Raw genomic sequence first — 21,362 nt, forward strand, 5'->3', positions numbered from 1 at the left:
CATTTTTCCTTTTTCCCCGATTAAAAAACTGCGAGTAAAAGAAAATGAGAAAATAAAAAAAAAACTTTGGCGCCCTTACGTCTGCAATCCAAAATACATTGATCTTCCGGGATTTCATAGATCAGTGCCAATGAACAAAAATTAAATCTTTCGCTGGTTTAAATTTGGCGTCTTCGAACGCCTTATCATCGTTCCTATCTTTGCCCTCTTTTATTTTTACCTCACTAATTGCCCCTGTAGATCCGGCGTTTCCCCGAAGCCGCCCCCATCTCCCTTGTCTTCTTTATTTTATTGCCGTTGTGGTCGCAAAAGCCAAGTTGACCGGAACCGCCACCGGAAATCGCGTGCCACCGCTCCACACGCACTCTACTTTCCCTCGTTTCCATTGGTGCTCTTCTTAGCGGCTAAACTTTTCAAACAAAGCGGAGAACCTCAAAGACAAAAACTAGCTCTTCATCCCTTTGGTGCCGCCACTCATCTGCATAAAATCCATACTAAGAAATGCAACGGGGTTTCTGTGACAACTATTTTCGTTTCGGCCATAAAATGGAATTAGGGGAGGCCTAATCCATACTGGGATTTCAGTAGGTCAATGTGTCTGAAGGCTTTCAGCGCTGAAATGTTGAATCGCAACACCCTCGGAGGGTTGGTGGGGGTACGCGGGTTTCTATTGGCGAAGAACGATCTAATGTTTCAGTTTTCAGTTGAGATTTCTTCAGCTGAAAGGTAGTTTGATAAAGGAAGATCAAGGGTGGTGGTGGACGCGAAGAATGCTGTCTTCGGGAGATATCATCATGAAATGTTTGCAAATTATTGTTTCGTTCTTGGTGAAGAAGATTAACAAAAAGAAGAAGTAAAGTTATGTTAGTGGAGTTGGACAAATTTGACTGTTTGTGAAAAAGTGATTATGATTACATAGTGAAAATGTCGCAAGCTGGTGGTAAAAAAGGGGGCGGCAAAGGCCCCCCCAAGGAGAAGACCGATGAGAGCAAAGAGCAAAATAACAAAGGTAAGAAAAAGACCATTTTGATTCCATTGTGTAAAATCTAATCGTTTCCTAACAATAGTATAAAATTTCCCTTGTACCATCAATCAAGCGACTAATTTCGCCCCCAAAATTCAAAACTCAAAACAAATCTTCCCTTTTTAGCCCCCGCGAAAGAGCCCAAAGAGAAAGAAAAAGAAGAAACAACAAGCAACCCCGAAGGAACCGAAGACAGTTCCCCAAGTTCGAAACCCCAAAGTGCCGGTGCCAATATCCGCGACGCCGCTCAACGAATTTTGGTTTTATGCCAAAAAGGAGAATGGGCTCCCGTGGACCAAGTTCTCAAGTCAATAGAAAAGTCTATAGCCGCCGCTGGAGAAGACGCCAACAATGTTCCTCTCGCTGGTGTCGCCGACTTGGTTAGTACCAGATTTCGGTTCGCCGCCAATTTTCTTTATTGAACCAACAATCAAAAATGGTTTTTTGTTTCCAGGCGACGGGCATGACACCTCTCATGTACGCGGTGAAAGATAACAGGACTTCGCTTCTGGATAAGTTGATCGATTTGGGGTCGGATGTGGGCGCGAGGAACAATGTAAGTCAGGAAACTTGGAAATTCTATTGTTTATGGCTCGTGACGAGGTGAAAATTCTGCGTAAAATGATGTGAATAATGCAAGATTACTCCAAAACATAAGCGAGATATCGATATCAGAAATTTGGCATACTTTTAGTCATAAATTTTCGCAAAAAATTGCAAATTTCGATTATAAAAAAATCAAAGAACTATTTCTTATGTAAAAAATTGCGAGAAAAACGATGGCGCAAACCGCATCTTAATATCTGTAATAGTTTACGAGATATTGAGCACGAATTGTTTCGAACCGTCAAAAATTCGGCCTTTTGGCGACAACCCTAAATTTCAAACGGCCATAACTCGGTTATTTGTTGACGAAAATTAAGAATTCTTGCGGCTTTGTAATTCAGAATGACATTCTGCGTAAAATGAGCTCAATTTTGTTGAGTTTGCTTAATAAATAAAACAGGCATTGACCAAAAACTGTTTTGAAGAGGTCATCAAAAACGACGTTTAATACACTACCGCTCAAAAGTATTTGCCCACTTAAAAATATTATTAATTCTTTTGCGATTTCGCGGTTATTTATGCTGATTCTGTGGTAAGCGATAATCATTGCACGCGTTTCCACACCTAACTTAACTTTCTTCACCATTTCTGTACAAAATTGTCACTAATTTTTTGAGAAAAAACTTGAAGAACAATAAACTTCCCCAATCACAAATTAAAGAAGTTTTGTTGTCAAACACCTTAACGATAAAAAAAACGGTAAACGTCAATCAACACTTTTGGTTTTTGCCTTTATAGGCTGATGGACTGTGAAAATATATGAAACGATAACTTTTTCAAAATTTCTAAAAGTACATTAAAAAATAAAAAAAAAGATATTTTCTAAAACATCAAAAAAAGGAAAAAAAATTGCTGTTAGCATCAATGAAGTATATAAACATGAAAACAAAAAACGCCAAACAAAAACTGGAGAAAAAAATTATTTTGGAGTTACTTAAAAAAATGTTGGTGGGCAAATACTTTTGAGGGGGAGTGTACCTTTGAGTTACACATAAGTCGAAAGACGAGCTCAAGATCTATCTACTGGCGAAATTTAAGATCGATCGAACAAATAGTCTACGAGTTATGGTCAAAAATAGAAAAAATGAGAAATTTTCATCGATTGAGTCGGAATTTTTTTTCGCGAAAAATCGACTATCGAATTTTGGGCTTTTGACGACATTTTCTAACGTAAAATGAGCCGAGAAAAAGAATGGTGCAAACCACAGCTCGATATCTCAAATAGTTTCCGAAATATTTAACTTGAGAAATTAGGAAAAATGAAAAAAAAATTCCGAAATTTTCATCGGCCATAACTCAGTTATCTGTTGTCGGGTCTGAATTTAAATCCCAGATTTAGAATCTGCGTAAAATTCTGCGTAAAATGATGTATAATAACACTATATATATCTATATAACTCATTTCGTCCATTTCTTTTGCTTGTTGACTAAACATAGATAAATTTTTCCCGGTAAAAATCAAAATAAAAATTTCATTAGTACACCATTTATTAGAAGATTCGAAGTATTATTAGTTATTCAAATTTTAAATGTTTCTTCTTGCCTCGTTCTAATTTTAAGCCTTTAGAAGTCACCGCTTCAAATTTCTGCGATACTTTTACTTTTCTGTTTTTAGCAGACACAATTTTTTTTAGAGACCCGCCGACTCAGACACGCAAAGTTTTCAGTGGCATTTTCAATTTTTCCTTAAATAGTTTCAAAGCCTTCACTTTTTCAGTAGCTATTGAAAATCTCTTACTATCGTGATTTCTCTTTTGATCTCATCGTACTCCGACAAAAATAGATGCGAGATTATGCACGCGAATGCAAAAATTGTCGATAGTTCCCAATATCGTCCATGTATGGAACCCACGCCCCAACTATGGATTTAGAGCTAATTACAGGCTTGCATGCCTGCGAAAGAGTAAGTGCAAATATTAAAATGAAAACGATAAATCCCGACGAAAGTATGAGATCACAAGCTAAATTTCCTCGCCACAGCCTCACCTCGAAAAATGAACATTTCCCGACATTGTTTATTTAATTCGTTAAAACGCTTTTTGTCGCTTCGCCCTTTGTGTCGTTAATTAATTACAGAAAACCTCGATCATCGATCTTGCATTGTTTGCATTTTGATTGTTGCGACAAGTCGCATTTTTCTTCGAAACTTCAATCTTTTGTGTTTTCTTCACAAGGGAAACGACACATCATTATCGATTGACATGGTCAAAAAATCAAAGCGATTTTTTCCGATGAAGAAATTCCTCTCCGTTTGCGTGACGCAGTGCCCTAATTTCGCTTAACACGCCTTTTGATAATCATGGAATCTTGAGCTTACATGAATATTAATAGACAATTGATCTATGTTCGCAACGCTTGAAAGCTCCGAGCTTTAACACGTGGAAAGCATCAAGTGTTGTATCGATGCCAATGCGCTATTTTGGCGCACAGCGGTTTGGACAAAACATGAAATTAGCCTCTGATTCTTCTATTTACATAAGAATATGGATAATTTCGCCCCGGGAGGTTTGTAAGAAAGTGGAGCACATTTACCATAGGAAAGTGACATTATCGTAAAAATAAGAAGGAGTTGGACGTGGAATTGAACATGGGGGAAAATATGCTAATTTAATAAGTTCGTTTGTGTGCTAATGTATTCATTAGCGCGTTGGACATTTTATTTTTAGCGCTGATTTGAGGTTTTTCAAGGTTGAGGAAACTATTCAAAAATGGTGGAGGCGCCAGGACACATTTCCGAATTTTTAACCGAGCGATCGATACCACCATAACAAACGTAAATTGAAATTTAGAGCCGACTAAAATGTGTTTGTTTTATTCCACTGTTTACTATTTTGTCGTACACTTCATGCAATATTCTCGTTAAATTTCGCTTGCCGAAAGAAGACACAAGAATAAATTTCTCCTCGTTTTGCATTGTCTGGGAATAAATTGTAGATTGCAGCGTGCATTAACCGATTAAACTGCTGCTATATTTTTAGTTCTAGTCACACCCTTCCGGTCTATAAATCGCCGAAATATACGTGGAGTTGGCTAATATTAATCGTAGTTGCACCCATTTTTTCGTAAATTTCCAGCGATTAATTTTGCTCTCAATCATGCAAGTCCATAATTAGCTCTCAATCCATAACAAGGGCGTGTGCTCGATACGGGAACGATGTGAGAAGTTATGGACGATTTACATCGAAATGATTGAATTTAGGGATTTTTAATTTCGCAATGTTCTTGTCCTGTAACTTTTAAAGATCTCTGGCTTTTATGATATTTTTTTTTTTTCAATTTTCGAATTCGTGAGTAAAGAAATTTTATCTTTCTTCGTTTCGGAGTTAACGAAGTTTATACATATGGAAACTAAAAATTTAGTTTAAACGCTTCTACTTCGTTATTTACTGTCGTACGTAAAAAAGTCGCACAGATTTGGATTCCACGTAAATTTCTGCTTAAAATGAGCCCTAATATAACAAGTTTGCTCCAAAAATAAGCGAGATATCGATCGCCGAAGTTTGACATTAGTTATAAAATTTTATTGCATCAAATTTTCGAATTTCGGAAAATCTAAGAACGAATTCTTAAACCCGACGAATAATAACACGTGTCAACAAATTTTAGTAAAAAAAATCTACTGGAAGAGTGGAATGGCCGATTTCAAGTCGGTTTTGTTCCATCAGGTCCGGATTCAGAGATATTCTTGAAAAATGTTTTTTTTTTAATTTTTGCTGTACTATAATAAACAGCAGCAAATTAAAAATGCTAATGCAAACCGTTTCTTTCTATCAATCGTCGTTTTAAAAGTATTTGAGGCTGGAAATTCACTATCCAAAATTTTAATCAGCCGCAACTCTGTTAGCTCTTGTCGTACGTGGATTTTGAGCCCGGATTTGAAATATGTGGAAAATTCTGCGTAAAGTGATGTAACGCAAGTTTACTCCAAAAAATAAGAAATTTGGCATAGTTTTAGTCATAAATTTTCCCAAAAAACTGCAACTTTCGACTTTTAAAAAATCCAAGAACTATTTTTTATGTAAAAAATCACGAGAAAAACGATGGCGCAAACCGCATCTCTTTATCTGAAATAGTTTCTGAGATATCAAGCAGAAATTGTTTCGAACCTTCAAAAATTTGGCCCTCTGGCGACAACCCAAAAATTCAAACGGCCATAACTCAGTTATTTGTTGACAAAAATTCAAAAATTCTCATGTTTTTGGATTCAGCGTGACATTCTGCGTAAAATGAGACCCAAATTTGTTGAGTTTGCTTAATAAATAAACGAGATATTGGCCAAAAACTGTTTTGAAAACGTCATTTTAGAGTAATTTTCAAAATAAAAACAACGTTTAATAGCTTTAAATGATACATCAGTCGAAAGAGGAGCTCGAAATCTATCTATTGGCCAAATTTGAGATCGATCGGACAAATAGTTTACAAGCTATGGCCAAAAATAAAAAAAATAAGAAATTTTCATCGAGGGAGTCGAAATTTTTTTTCGCGAAAAATCGACTATAGAATTTTGGGCTTTTGAGGACATTTTCTAACGTAAAATGAGCCGAGAAAAATAATGGCGCAACCGCATCTCAATATCTTAAATAGATATTTAACTTTAAAAATTACGAAAAATGAGAAAACATGAAAATCAACATAACTTAGTTATTTGTTGTCGGATCTAAATTTCATTCAGAGATTTGAAATCTGCGGAAAATTCTGGGTACACTGATGTATAATAACTCAAATTTACTCTAAAAATAAGCGAGATATCGATATTAGAAATTTGGCATAGTTTTAGTCATAAATTTTCGCAAGGAACTGCAACTTTCGACATTTGGATTTGAAAACGATCTAATAACGCTCCATAAATAAGCGAGATTTCGACCAGAAGAGGCAAAACCGTCTTCAGATTCCGAATCAGTAAACATTCCACTTCTGCGATCGACATTGTTTCCAAAATTTGTTGACTAAACAGTAATATTTATCAAACTGAACCCCAAAACATGAATTTAATTTTTTTACCAGGACAACTACAACGTCATCCACATCTCCGCGATGTACTCCCGCGAAGACGTGGTCAAACTCCTCTTAACCAAGCGTGGAGTGGACCCATACTCCACCGGTGGCGTAAGTAGTAATTAATTTTCAACCCTCCAACTCGAAATTAATTTAATTATCTCCTCTCCTGTCACGACAAAACCCGGTGGTGATTACCGCAAACTTTTGCATGTTCACAAAGTTTAAACATTGCAATAAAACGAAAGTTGGTGAGCAAATTGTTGTCAGTCGCCATGCCAACACCGACTTCTTCTACAAGTGTTGAAATAATCCCAAAGTGTCTTAGTGTCAAGTTACCACTTTCAGAGTCGCAACCAAACAGCCGTGCATTTGGTGGCGTCGAGACAAACAGGCACCGCGACGGCGATCTTAAGAGCTTTGCTACAAGCTGCTGGAAAAGACATTCGTCTAAAACCAGACGGGGTAAGTGGAATTTTTAGATAACAATTAGTTGACATTCGTTTTTCATCGAATCGACGAAATCCTCGGAGTCGCGTGTTGAAATTTTCAGCACCTGGTACAAGATGGCTTTCGAAGCGTACCGGAAAAAACTCACAAAATACGAATGTCAATGGATTCAATGGATTTTATCGGCGGGGATGGGGGCGGCACGTGGGGCAGACATTTTTATCGGTTGTGTGAATGATGGCGTTTTTTTAAAAGCAAAAATGCAGGCGCACGAGGAATCGGTTTTCCGTTGGATTCCCGCGAAGATACGTTTGTGGAAGAGCAATGATCGAATTAAATCTGGTTGAGGCTTTGTCGTGACTGGCACTAACATTGCTCATTACAAATATAAACATCGAGGAAAATTTCGATAGAGCAACTACGCCGCATATGTAGGATCCCGACGCATCCACCAAAATCGGACAAACAAAATATTTTAATTTTTTTGTAATGATCTCTTATTCATGTATTTTTAATGCCGTGACAATCAAAATTGATGATCCAATTTGTAATTCTTTTTATTTATAGAACGAAATGTTAGAAATCTTTATTTTTGAAGAATGACCAAAAACTACCAAAATCTTCATTAGAAGCTTTGCAATTGTTGTGGTTTAATGCCAAAACAATGATATTTGTGGAGGTAACAGTTCTGACCGTGCTAAAGAACTGTGCCAAATGACACTTAAATAGAGCAAAAGAGACAAAATTCAGAAATTTTTGTTTACAAATCGAACAAAATATTTTCAAAGTTTTTCCAGAAATTTTAATGCCATAACTAAAAAAATTTAGGACGTTACCGTTCGCGACTTGCTTCCTTGCTGTGCTAAATTGACAAATTATACTGTAGAAATGTCAAATTTTAGAAATTTTTCTTCTAAAAATGACCCAAAATTTCCAAATTCTTCATAAAAAGCTAATTACGGTAGTTTCAATGTTATTACAATGATATTTGTGGGGTTTGCTACTCTTAACTTGCTTATGAGCTGTGCCAAATCACAGTTAAATAGAGCAGAAGAGACAAATTTTAGAAATTTTTATTTACAAAACGAACAAAATATTTGAAGATTTTTTATTTTGATCTGTAATTCCGGTAATTTTAATGCCATAATAATGAAATTTGGGGACGTTACCATCCTCGACTTCCTTCTTTGCTGTGCCAAAATGCGAAGTTACACAGCAGAAGCGCCAAATTTTAGAAATTTTTATTTACAAAACAAACAAAATATTTGCAGATTTTTTATTTTGATCTGTAATTCCGGTAATTTTAATGCCATAATAATGAAATTTGGGGACGATACCATCCTCGACTTCCTTCTTTGCTGTGCCAAAATGCGAAGTTACACAGCAAAAGCGCCAAATTTTAGAAATTTTTATTTACAAAACGAACAAAATATTTGCAAATTTTTTATTTTGATCTGTAATTCCGGTAATTTTAATGCCATAATAATGAAATTTGGGGATGTTACCATCCTCGACTTCCTTCTTTGCTGTGCCAAAATGCGAAGTTACACAGGAGAAGCGCCAAATTATAGAAATTTTTATTTACAAAACGAACAAAATATTTGCAAATTTTTTATTTTGATCTGTAATTCCGGTAATTTTAATGCCATAATAATGAAATTTGGGGACGTTACCATCCTCGACTTCCTTCTTTGCTGTGCCAAAATGCGAAGTTACACAGCAGAAGCGCCAAATTTTAGAAATTTTTATTTACAAAACGAACAAAATATTTGCAACTTTTTTATTTTGATCTGTAATTCCGGTAATTTTAATGCCATAATAATGAAATTTGGGGACGTTACCATCCTCGACTTCCTTCTTTGCTGTGCCAAAATGCAAAGTTACACAGCAGAAGCGCCAAATTTTAGAAATTTTTATTTACAAAACGAACAAAATATTTTCAAATTTTTTATTTTGATCTGTAATTCCGGTAATTTTAATGCCATAATAATGAAATTTGGGGACGTTACCATCCTCGACTTCCTTCTTTGCTGTGCCAAAATGCGAAGTTACACAGGAGAAGCGCCAAATTTTAGAAATTTTTATTTACAAAACGAACAAAATATTTGCAGCTTTTTTATTTTGATCTGTAATTCCGGTAATTATAATGCCATAATAATGAAATTTGGGGACGTTACCATCCTCGACTTCCTTCTTTGCTGTGCCAAAATGCGAAGTTACACAGCAGAAGCGCCAAATTTTAGAAATTTTTATTTACAAAACGAACAAAATATTTGCAGATTTTTTATTTTGATCTGTAATTCCGGTAATTTTAATGCCATAATAATGAAATTTGGGGACGTTACCATCCTCGACTTCCTTCTTTGCTGTGCCAAAATGCGAAGTTACACAGCAGAAGCGCCAAATTTTAGAAATTTTTATTTACAAAACGAACAAAATATTTGCAATTTTTTTATTTTGATCTGTAATTCCGGTAATTTTAATGCCATAATAATGAAATTTGGGGACGTTACCATCCTCGACTTCCTTCTTTGCTGTGCCAAAATGCGAAGTTACACAGCAGAAGCGCCAAATTTTAGAAATTTTTATTTACAAAACGAACAAAATATTTGCAAATTTTTTATTTTGATCTGTAATTCCGGTAATTTTAATGCCATAATAATGAAATTTGGGGACGTTACCATCCTCGACTTCTTTCTTTGCTGTGCCAAAATGCGAAGTTACACAGTAGAAGCGCCAAATTTTAGAAATTTTTATTTACAAAACGAACAAAATATTTGCAATTTTTTTATTTTGATCTGTAATTCCGGTAATTTTAATGCCATAATAATGAAATTTGGGGACGTTACCATCCTCGACTTCCTTCTTTGCTGTGCCAAAATGCGAAGTTACACAGCAGAAGCGCCAAATTTTAGAAATTTTTATTTACAAAACGAACAAAATATTTGCAGATTTTTTATTTTGATCTGTAATTCCGGTGATTTTAATGCCATAATAATGAAATTTGGGGACGTTACCATCCTCGACTTCCTTCTTTGCTGTGCCAAAATGCGAAGTTACACAGCAGAAGCGCCAAATTTTAGAAATTTTTATTATCAAAATGACCAAAAATTTTCAAAAATCTTTATTAAATGTAGATAATAATTCTGCAAAAAAAATCGAAATTCGAATGGGACCAAAAAGACTGCAAAAACCGTTCAAACAAAAAACGTTTACACAAACTCCGCGAAAAAAATTCAAACGCAACTCTGAAAGAGAAAACATCCCATCGCGAGGTCCATCGTCGTTCAAATCCCGTCACCAGAAGGAAAAAAATCCTACCTTATTAGATTTAACGTCGCCGTCATCTTCGTACACGAACTTACTGCAATAGGAATTTTTTATTAGAAATTTGAACCAATATTTTCAAAGTAACAGTTAACTTACCCTTTAATTCTGATCCCTAAGCTGTATCGTCGCGCTCCTACCTCGAGGAACCAGACACCACTCACACGACTTTAATTTCACTTTTATCTCGCGCACTAAAAATTACTTCGGCACTGTTTTGCGAAACTCGACTTTATACTCGCGGAAGACGCGGTTTCGACGGTTCTTGCGAAACGACCGCGGAACTGAAGTTACAAAGAGGTGTACAAGAAAAAAAATTTCAGAATGGCGAACGACGATGGTGAATTTCGGAAAATGCCCAACAATCCCTGATCCTACTGTAATTAAAAAGTCAATTTTAGTAGTTATCAGTTTAAGGGGAAATGAAATAACTTACCCTTTAATCCAACCCAGGCGCTGTATCGTCAGGCTCGTACCGCTGCATCCCCCTCTAGAAACCAAAAACCACTCACTCACTTTGTTCCAAAAACGATTTGAATTTTATCAAATTTTTATCTAAACTAAATTTCGAGTTCCAACAGCACATCTTTATTGAACAAAACTTCGAGCACGACTAAATAATTAATGGGTCTTGTCATGTAATTTCTGATTATTCAACTCATTTTTTGCGAAAAATAATTTTTTTTTTTGGCGGTGGTGCGAAATTGAAAGATTAAATGAATACGTAACTCTTTCTTTAACACGGTGGCGTAACATAGCCATGGAAATTCACATACTCAAAAGACCCAAACAAAATATGATGATTAGACCCTCAAAATTCGACCACCATTTCAAACTGCACTTTATTCGGGTTAACTCTGTATAGATCAAAAAAGACAAATTTCAGATTTTTTTTTTTAATGGCCAAAAACCTCCCAAATTTTCATGAAAACGTTCTAATAAAACTTTTCCCAGCGTGGAAAAATCCCGCTGCTGCTGGCGGTAGAAGCCGGCAACCAGTCCATGTGCAGAGAGCTCCTCAGCGCCCAAACGGCCGAGCAAGTGAAAGCCGCCGCCGCCAATGGCGACACCGCTCTCCACCTCGCTGTCCGTCGCAAAGACATCGACATGGTACGCCGCCCCATTCGCCCTCAACCCCAATTAACAAACTTTAACCAGGTGCGAATCCTCGTCGACTACGGCACCAGTGTCGACATCCGCAATGGCGAAGGCCAAGCGCCTCTTCACATCGCCGCCGCGGAAGGCGACGAAGTCCTAGTAAAGTACTTTTATGGGGTGCGAGCTTCTGCAAGCATCACCGACAACCAGGACCGGACTCCCATGCATTTAGCGGCGGAATACGGTCATGCTAACATCATAGAGTTGTTGGTGGATAAGTTCAAAGCTAGCATCTTTGAAAGGACGAAGGATGGATCGACTCTTATGCACATCGCGTCGCTGAATGGTCACGCCGATTGCGTCACGATGTTGTTCAAGAAGGGCGTCTACCTCCATATGCCCAACAAGGTAGAATTAGAATTGCAAAGAGTCGCTTTGGTATGGAAATGAATTTTTTGCAGGACGGCGCCAGGAGCATTCATACGGCGGCGAGATATGGTCATGTCGGAATAATCAATACTTTGCTGCAGAAAGGAGAAGAAGTTGATGTCACTACTAATGTAAGAAACATTTTTGATTTAGGGCGTCACGCAAGGGCCTTTGTTATTCACTAATTGACCTTTCTAGGAAAATTATACGGCCCTACATATTGCAGTGGAGTCGGCCAAACCAGCAGTGGTAGAAACTCTTTTGGGGTGGGGGGCCGACGTCCATATTAGAGGTGAGTGATGGATCATAATTATTTCCAGATCGATGTCGTGTTGCGCAATATTTTTTATGCGGCAAAGCCGCCAGATTTTACCACTCTTAACTTGCTGATAAGATATGCCAAATGACAGTTGAATAGAGCAGAAGAGACAAAGTTTAGAAATTTTTATTTTCAGATCTGAAATGGTAATTTTAATGGCGAAAAAATAATATTTGTGGGGGTAACAGTTCCGGCCGTGCTAAAGAGCTGTGTCAAATGACAGTTAAATAGAGCAGAAGAGGGAAATTTTAGAAATTGTTATTTACAGAACGAACAAAATGATTGTTATTTACAGAACGAACAAAATATTTTCAAATTTTTTATTTTCATCTGCAATTCCGCTAACTTTAGTGCCATGGCTATAAAATTGAGGACGTTACCGTTCGCGACTCACTTCTTTGCTCTGCTAAATTTCCAAATTATAATGCAGAAATGTCAAATTTTAGAAATTTTTGTTATAAAAATGACCCAAAATTTCCAAGTTTTTCAGAAAAAGCTCTGTAATTCTGGTAGTTTTAATGCCACTGCAATAATATTTGTAGAGTTTGCTACTCATAACTTGCTGATCAGCTGTGCCAAATGACAGTTACATAGAGCAGAAGAGACAAATTTCCAAAATTTTTATTTACAGAACGAACTAAATATTTTCAAATTTTTATTTTCATCTATAGTTCCGGTAATTTTAATGCCATGATAATGAAATTTGGGAACGTTACCATCCTCGACTTACTTTTTCGCTGTGCCAAAATGCAAAGTTACACAGCAATAGTGGCAAATTTTAGAAATTTTTATTTTTAAAACGTACAAAATTTTCAAAATTTTCATTAAAAACTCGATAATTATGGTATTTTTAATGCCATAATATAATAAAATAATATTTGTGGGAGTGACAGTTCTGGCCGTGCTAAAGAGCTGTGCCAAATGACAGTTAAATAAAGCAGAAGAGACAAATTTTAATTATTTTTTTAAATCTCCAAAAATTTCTGGTAGTTGTGGCAAAACTGTTTACCCGCCCCCAAAACCCCTCTTGATTTAATTTCAAATTCCCAGGGGGTAAACTCAAGGAAACGGCCCTCCACATCGGCGCCCGCGTTAAAGACGGTGAGCGCTGCGCCCTGATGCTCCTAAAATCCGGCGCTGGACCCAATCTCACCACCGACGACGGTCAAACCCCCGTCCACGTCGCTGCACAGTATGGTAACCTCGAAACTCTCCTCCTCCTCCTGGAAGACGGTGGAGACCCCCAGTTCAAAAACCAACACGGCGAAACCGCTCTTCATTTAGCGAGTCGCGGGTGCAGACCCGACGTGGTGCGACACCTCATCACCTATTTGAAAGAGCACAAAGGAGAGCAAGTCGCCGCGTCGTACATCAACGAACTCAGCCATCACGAAGAAAGTGCCTTACACTACGTCTCGGCGGTGAAGAAAGAGGACGTGGAGTTACCATTCGCAGATAAAGAGGTCGTGAAGTTGCTTCTGGAGAACGGCGCCGACGTGCAGCTGCAGACGAAACAGCACGAAACCGCTTTTCACTACGTGGCGAAGGCGGGTAATAACGACGTCCTCATGGAGATGATAGCGCATATGACTCCAACAGACGCGCAGAAAGCGTTGAATAAGCAGAACATGAACGGGTGGACGCCGTTATCGATAGCGTCCCATAAAGGCCACGAAGAAATGGTCAATAATCTCTTGGCGAACCACGCAAGAGTTGACGTCTTCGATCTGGAAGGCCGATCCGCGTTGCATTTAGCCGCCGAGCACGGATACCTCCAGGTGTGTGACTCCTTGCTCACCCACAAGGCGTTCATCAACTCCAAGTCAAGAAACGGAAGAACCGCGCTGCATTTAGCCGCCATGAACGGCTACATCCACCTGGTGAAGTTTCTAATAAAAGACCACAACGCGGTCATTGACATTTTGACGCTAAAGAAGCAAACGCCGCTGCATTTAGCCGCCGCCGCCGGTCAGATAGAAGTGTGCCGCCTCCTTCTAGAGCTCGGTGCGGACATCGACGCCACCGACGAGCAAGGCCAGAAGCCCATCCACGCCGCTTGCCAGAACAACCACTCCGAAGTAGCTAAATTGTTCCTCCAACAACACCCCAGCTTGGTGATGGCCACCACCAAAGACGGCAACACCTGCGCCCACATCGCCGCCGCTCAAGGCAGCGTCACCGTCATCGAAGAGCTCATGAAATTCGACCGAGCCGGTGTGATCTCCGCTCGCAACAAACTCACCGATGCCACCCCCTTACAAATCGCCGCAGAAGGCGGTCACGCGGAAGTAGTCAAAGCTTTGGTTCGCGCGGGGGCTTCCATCACCGATGAAAATAAGGGAGGTTTCACCGCTGTGCATCTCGCCGCTAAAAACGGCCACGGACACGTCCTCGAGGTGTTACGTTCCTCCAACACTCTCCGGGTGATTAGTAAGAAACTGGGAGTCACGCCTCTCCACGTCGCCGCTTATTTCGGCCAAGCGGACACGGTGCGAGAGCTGCTCACCCACGTCCCAGGAACTGTTAAGTCGGAACCTCCAAACGGCGCTTCTTTAGTTCCGGCGTTGGGAAACGAATCCGCTATGACTCCGCTTCATTTCGCTTCGTTTTCTGGGAATGAGAACGTGGTCAGATTGCTACTCAACAGCGCGGGGGTGCAAGTGGACGCCGCCACCCACGAAAATGTGAGTCAGCTTGACCTTTGATTAAGTGGAATTGGGGTAGCATGCTAGAAAAACGTTAGGCAAAGTATGAGCCATTATGGTAATTTATTTCGCAACACGTTACGGGTGATCAATAACAAAGTAAAGTTATAATAAGAATATAATTTGGATGCTGCGTGTTAGGTTGTTATGATATAATAAAGTTTTACGAGAATGCATTTTTTTGTTGAGGTGCGGTGTTGCGTGATTGCACATAAATGAGACCTTGAAGTGGTGGCACAAAAATTACTGCAACTGCAAGGTCGTAACGACAGTATCAAAGGCATCTATGCATAATTCTTGACAGATCTGCGCTGCCAATCTCAAAAAAAAAAAATTCAGGGCCATTTTAGATCCTCTGCTTCCATAGGCCAAGGTCGCAGCCTGAAAATGCTAAAAAGGGAAAAAATAGTAGTAGGATGAAACCTAATGAAAATGGAAGAAAATATAACAAAAATGAAACGAAAAATAAATTACGGGCGATCTGAGATCGGGAAGCGAAAGGGGGCGAGAAATTTTTTTCGGTTTCAAAAATTATCAACCTTGGTCTATCCAAAGAAAAAGAAAATTCTCCTTACTTGGTCATGCCATTTCTAGCAAAATAATTCCACCAACCTTTCCAAGACTTAATCACCGATTAGATATAAGATAACAAAGCGATAATCATGTGCAAACGCCACAAAATAATAAAACCTAGTTTCTTCATTCCTATTTCCAGCAAATGACTTCCCAATAATAAATAACATGCGAAAACACGATTAAAACTCGAGTAGCCCCAACCCATCGATTTTTTTCTTTAAGGGTTACAACTCAATGCACTTGGCCTGCTTCGGCGGGCATACCACCGTCGTCGGCCTCCTTCTAAGTCGTTCCGCCGAACTTCTTCAAAGCGTGGACAAGCACGGAAAAAGCGGCCTTCACATTGCCGCAACACACGGCCACTATCAGATGGTGGAAGTGTTGTTAGGTACGTAAAAGAATTCGCGTGTTTGAGCTTTCGCTCCACTAACCCGAAAGCCACCGAAAAGTCTTGAGTTTAAGGTCGGTGATGAAGATAACACTCGTTTTTTCAGGTCAAGGTGCGGAAATCAACGCTCCTGATAAAAACGGGTGGACACCGTTACACTGCGCTTCCAGAGCTGGGTGCTTTGAAGTTGTTAAACTCCTGGTGGAATCAGGGGCTTCGCCGAAGTCGGAAACGAATTTGGGGGCTGTGCCGATTTGGTTCGCGGCGTCGGAAGGGCATCACGACGTGTTGGAGTATCTTATGACGAAAGAACACGACACGTACGCGCTGATGGAGGACCGGAGATTCGTTTATAATCTCATGGTGTGCTCGAAGAACCACAACAATAAACCCATTGAAGAGTTTATTTTGGTTTCTCCGGCACCGGTGGACACTGCTGCCAAATTATCAAACATTTTAATCGTTTTATCGGGGAAAGAAAAAGAGAGAGCTAAAGATTTGATAGCTGCTGGAAAGTTCTGCGAAGCTATGGCGACGGAGCTGTTGGCGTTGGCCGCAGGCGCTGACTCCGCGGGGAAGATTCTGACAGCCACAGACCGGAGGAACGTCGAGTTTCTGGATGTTTTAATAGAAAATGAGCAGAAGGAAGTCATTGCACACACGGTAGTGCAGCGGTATCTCCAGGTAAAGAAGTAGGTGTTTTAACAAACTGTCTTAATTGGTGTTTCCAGGAGTTGTGGCGGGGCGCCCTCACCTGGGCCGCATGGCGCACTCTTCTCCTCTTCGTCCTCTTCATAATTTGTCCTCCGGTGTGGATCGCGTTCACTCTCCCACTCGGTCACAAATACTATAAAGTTCCCATTATTAAATTCATGTCGTATTTAACTTCCCACATCTATCTGATGCTCTTCCTTCTTATCGTCGGCATCACGCCTCCTTACGCCGTCGTCCGAAAAAACCTCTTTCCTTATTCCTACGAATGGATACTTCTGATTTGGCTCAGCGGCCTCCTCCTCTTCGAACTCACCAACCCCAGTGACAAGTCGGGGTTGGGTTGGATAAAACTCTCCGTGTTGCTCTTCAGCATCTTCGGAGTCGGAGTGCACTTAATGGGAATTTTGTTCATCGAACGCAACTACTGGCCGACTCTGATGTACTGTCGGAATCAACTCTTCGCTTTGTCCTTCGTTTTGGCTTGTGTCCAAATCTTGGACTTCTTGTCGTTTCACCACTTATTCGGACCATGGGCTATTATCATCGGTAACTTGATGAAGGACCTAGCGAGGTTTCTAGCAGTTTTGGCTATTTTCGTCTTTGGGTTTTCAATGCAGTTCGTGGCGTTGAATCAACCGTTCAAGAATGGGGAGTTGAATTCGCGGAAAGGGAAATATTTTATTGATGGTAAGTTGGAGAGTTGTTTTTAGTGGTAGTTTAGGGGAGTTTCTGCGGTTGTTTGATCATTTAACGATGTAAATAGAGCAGGCATCGTTGGTGGAGGATGCCGAGTGGATCGTCCCTGCGCCCATGGAAGGCCCCATTCGTGGGCACCTTCGTAAGAAGCACGCTCCGTCCAGTAAGTGCCGCTGTGGCCACTGAGTGTAGCGACGTCCTTTGTCTCTCTGTTGTTTTGGGTGTGATAGCTAATAGTGTCCTTTTAGGTGTCCCGTTTCGTGTCATCGTCAGCTTGTAACCGTATGTTGTCTGTGTCTGTGCTGTCTGTGTTGTCTTAGGATTCTTCTCAACTTACTTGAGAAGGATTCTTTTGTCCCGTCCGCATGACAAAGAGTGTGGTGTATGTTGACTAGTGTGATGTTCCCAGTGGTAATGAACCCGCTGCTAGCCTTCGAGCTGTTATTTTTCGCCGTTTTCGGCATGACTACGTACGACGAGTTGACCACCAAGGATAAGGACAATCCTAAGCGGCCGCTGCGGCCTTTATGGACCGACAACCTCTTCAAGATTGTCTTCGGCGTCTACATGTTGGTGTCCGTGGTGGTTTTGATAAACCTTCTAATTGCCATGATGTCCGATACATACCAACGCATTCAGGTAATCACTGTTTCTTGTTTTATGCTTCCAGTCCAAAAGAACCCGATCAGCGCTTTCGAGTTGCTGTTTTTTGCGGTTTTCGGCCAAACCACCACAGACTCCCTGAAAATCGACAGCTATAGTAGTACGAAAAATAATAACCAACCTTCCTGGACTGAGGTCCTTTTTAAGATTGTGTTCGGCGTATACATGCTCGTCTCTGTCGTAGTGCTGATTAATCTGCTCATTGCTATGATGACGGATACCTATCAGCGTATCCAGGTAACGCCAAGGTAGACCAGTGTTTGTCGCACCACAACACGCTGCTTGTTCTTCGCGAAACCAGTCATTATTAGTCCAGACAAAATAGACACAAACATTGCAAAAGCTCGGAATAATTTTCATAAAGCTGATTTTTTGTGTGGACGTTCATTTTATTGGTCCAAACAAAATGTCAAAAGTTCCCATCTCGAAGCATAGTACTTAGTGCCTTTTTTTAGATTGAGAAACTAAATTTTTAGAAAATTTTATTTTGAGAGCGCGCCAAGAATTTCCACTAATTTTTATCAAATTTCGTGACTTTGTCAATTTTTCTCCGAAAACAGTAAAATTTAAAGGTTTAAATAATTGCGACGTGTTTATCAGCTATGCTAAGTTTCAGAATTTTAGAGTAAGAAACTGAATTTTTAGAAATTTTCATTCTGAGGGCGAACTAAAAATTTTCACTAATTTTTATCAAATTTCGTAACTTTTTGAATTTTTCTCCTAAAGCAGTGAAATTTGGAGGTTTTATAATTGCGACGTGCTTATCAGCTACGCTAAATTTCAAAATTTTAGAGCAAGGGACTGAATTTTTAGAAATTTTTATTTGAAGGCAAACGAAAAATTTCCACTAATTTTTATCAAATTTCGTAACTTTGGCAAATTTTCTCCTAAAACAGTGAAATTTGGAGGTTTTAATAACTGCGATGTGTTTATAAGCTATGCTAAATTTCAAATCTTTGGAGTACGGGACTGAATTTTTAGAAATTTTTATTTTGAGGCCGCACAAAAAAATTCCATTAATTTTTATTAAATTTCGTAACTTTGACAACTTTATTCCAAAAAGAGTGAAATTTAGAGGCTTTAATAATTGCGACGTGTTTATCAGCTATGCTAAGTTTTAGAATTTTAGAGTAAGAAACTGAATTTTTAGAAATTTTTATTCTGAGGGCGAACTAAAAATTTTCACTAATTTTCATCAAATTTCGTAACTTTTTGAATTTTTCTCCTAAAACAGTAAAATGTAGAGGTTTTAATAGTTGCGACGTGCTTATTAGCTATGCTAAATTTCAAAATTTTAGAGCAAGGGACTAAATTTTTAGAAATCTTTATTTTGAGGGCGCACCAAAAATTCCACAAATTTTTATCCAATTTCGTAACTTTGACAATTTTATTCAAAAAATAGTTAAATTTAGAGGCTTTAATAATTGCGACGTGTTTATCAGCTGTGCCAAATTTCAAAATTTTAGAGTAAGAGACTGAATTTTTAGAAATTTTTATTTTGAGGGTGCCAAAAATTTCCACTAATTTTCATCAAATTTCGTAACTTTGGCAATTTTTCTCCTAAAACATTGAAATTTGGAGGTTTTAATAACTGCGACGTGTTTAACAGCTATGCTAAATTTCAAAACTTTAGAGTACGGGACTGAATTTTTAGAAATTTTTATTTTGAGGGCGCACAAAAAAATTCCATTAATTTTTATTAAATTTCGTAACTTTGACAACTTTATTCCAAAAAAAGTGAAATTTAGAGGCTTTAATAATTGCGACGTGTTTATCAGCTGTGCCAAATTAATAAAATGAAGGTCCACACAAAAAATCAGCCTTATGTTAATTATTCCGAGGTTCATGTTAATTTTGCCTGGACTACATCTCCGACTGGATCATTGTAGAGACACGCAGGACAGACAAGCTTCCTAGAATCCGGTGCCTTGGTGAGCGGAGCCTCCAACTCATTCTAGGGCTCCGCTCAGTTCACCCATGAAGTGTACAAAATCATGAGCTTCCGCCTTCTAAGAAAGTACCGTTTCCGCTTTCAGTGTCTGCGGTGTATAACTGTGTCAAAACAAACTGTACTTTTGACGAACACACGTTGATGTTTTGTAGAGATTTTGCATTTTTGAGAGCACCCACTTTTTGGACTGTTTTTGCTTGGTATTTTTAAAACGATTGGAAAATCTACATTTACTGCCTTGCTGTGGGTACGTAACCAAAAAACACCGCTTTGATCTCCTGGTTCTAATTCTTCTTGGTACAGCTTTGCATTTTTGCCTGATTTTTTCCAAATTTCGATATTTCGAGCACTTTTCGTAGTCTTCGCAGCCTTCAGTCGTTTAACACTCTCGGGCGCTAGGTAAGTAGCCAGCGACGGATTGCGAACCAAATGTAGATTTTTCAAAGCGCCACTAGTGCTCAATCAATTTTGTAGAAGTTGGTAGCACGTTTTTTGTGTTTTGAGTGTTCTATTGCATCTTTTTGTTTTTGTAAAAACGCCATGTAGATACGTTGTACAAAAATTTTTGAAAAATCCTAGAACCATTCTGATCCTCCCGTCCTAACGATTATCGAACGCTCTCTTTCAGTCGTGGTCACGCATTGTCGCTCACTTGCTCAGTCTGTTTTTGGTTCTTAGGCCCAATCCGACATTGAGTGGAAGTTCGGACTGAGTAAACTCATCCGGTCGATGCATCGGACGACGACGGCGCCCAGTCCTATCAATCTCATCACCACGTGGCTCTTCTACCTTGTCAACATCTGCAAGAAAAGAGGTGCGTTTCGTCACTAACTACTCTTCTTGATGTTACTTTTGTAGTGAAAGCGCGGAAACGACAGAGTTTAGTCCATCTCATGGGTAGTTTCCAGCGGCCTCAACAGTTGAGTCCGCGGTCCAAAGCCGGTGCCAAATGGTTATCCAAAGTGAAGAAAGGGAGTCAAGTGGCCCCCAAAGAGTCCGTGGCTCTTTCAGTGGCGCATTTGAGTCCTTTAGGGTCTCAATTGAGCTTCGCTGCTCACACCACGAGAATCGAGCATGTGACTGACTGGGAAGCCATCGCGAAGAAGTACAGAGCCTTGATGGGCCAAGTGGATGAAGTGAAGGAACAGACCAACGAAGATGAGGAAAATAGCGACGAGGATAGAGCTTCTCCGCCCGGAAATAGCGTGCAACCTTGAACTCTCGACCAATAGGAAATTGTGAGATTTTTTATACGTCGTTTCGTAATGCTTCGTAGCGGAAACAATAGTCTATTTAGGAGCAATCAATTTCTGTGTACATAGAAGTAGGTGCAATTTAGTGGGTTATTTGTACCTTCATTTGTGTAATAGCTAAGTATATTTATTTTTTAAATAAATTGGTAAAAAATGTGGAATTTTATG

The 21,362-nt window shown here is 39.2% G+C and overlaps 1 protein-coding gene across 5 annotated transcripts; it reads left to right on the forward strand.

Annotated features, from left to right (window-relative positions):
* Positions 1–649: 649 nt before the first annotated feature.
* nompC (no mechanoreceptor potential C) lies at positions 650–21,350 on the forward strand. Of its 5 annotated transcripts, XM_088045423.1 has the most exons (17): positions 656–1,009; positions 1,151–1,404; positions 1,479–1,580; positions 6,635–6,736; positions 6,974–7,090; positions 11,357–11,512; positions 11,561–11,908; positions 11,962–12,060; positions 12,128–12,221; positions 13,299–14,932; positions 15,752–15,917; positions 16,024–16,601; positions 16,649–17,318; positions 17,395–17,490; positions 17,737–17,966; positions 20,620–20,755; positions 20,800–21,350. In XM_088045423.1, the coding sequence occupies exons 1-17, from the start codon at positions 925–927 to the stop codon at positions 21,156–21,158; spliced, it is 5,226 nt and encodes a 1,741-aa protein (XP_087901549.1). In that variant the 5' UTR covers positions 656–924; the 3' UTR covers positions 21,159–21,350. The 5 variants fall into 5 exon arrangements, with proteins under 5 accessions (XP_087901552.1, XP_087901553.1, XP_087901549.1 ...); XM_088045425.1 differs by lacking the exon at positions 17,395–17,490 and having other exon boundaries at positions 657–1,009; XM_088045424.1 differs by lacking the exons at positions 17,395–17,490; positions 17,737–17,966 and adding an exon at positions 17,998–18,227 and having other exon boundaries at positions 658–1,009.
* Positions 21,351–21,362: the final 12 nt, after the last annotated feature.

This window comes from Gnatocerus cornutus, chromosome 9, assembly GCF_029298725.1.
Source record: "Gnatocerus cornutus isolate USDA-ARS CGAHR chromosome 9, icGnaCorn1.1, whole genome shotgun sequence".
Taxonomy (NCBI): Eukaryota; Metazoa; Arthropoda; class Insecta; order Coleoptera; family Tenebrionidae; genus Gnatocerus; species Gnatocerus cornutus.

Bases quoted from the DNA above. Each gene is read 5' to 3' on its own strand.
- nompC (XM_088045423.1), top strand. From the start codon at position 925: ATGTCGCAAGCTGGTGGTAAAAAAGGGGGCGGCAAAGGCCCCCCCAAG. The intron at 1,581-6,634 runs GTAAGTCAGGAA...TTTTTTTACCAG, and splicing joins ATGTGGGCGCGAGGAACAAT to GACAACTACAACGTCATCCA. The intron at 17,491-17,736 runs GTAAGTGCCGCT...TGATGTTCCCAG, and splicing joins TAAGAAGCACGCTCCGTCCA to TGGTAATGAACCCGCTGCTA.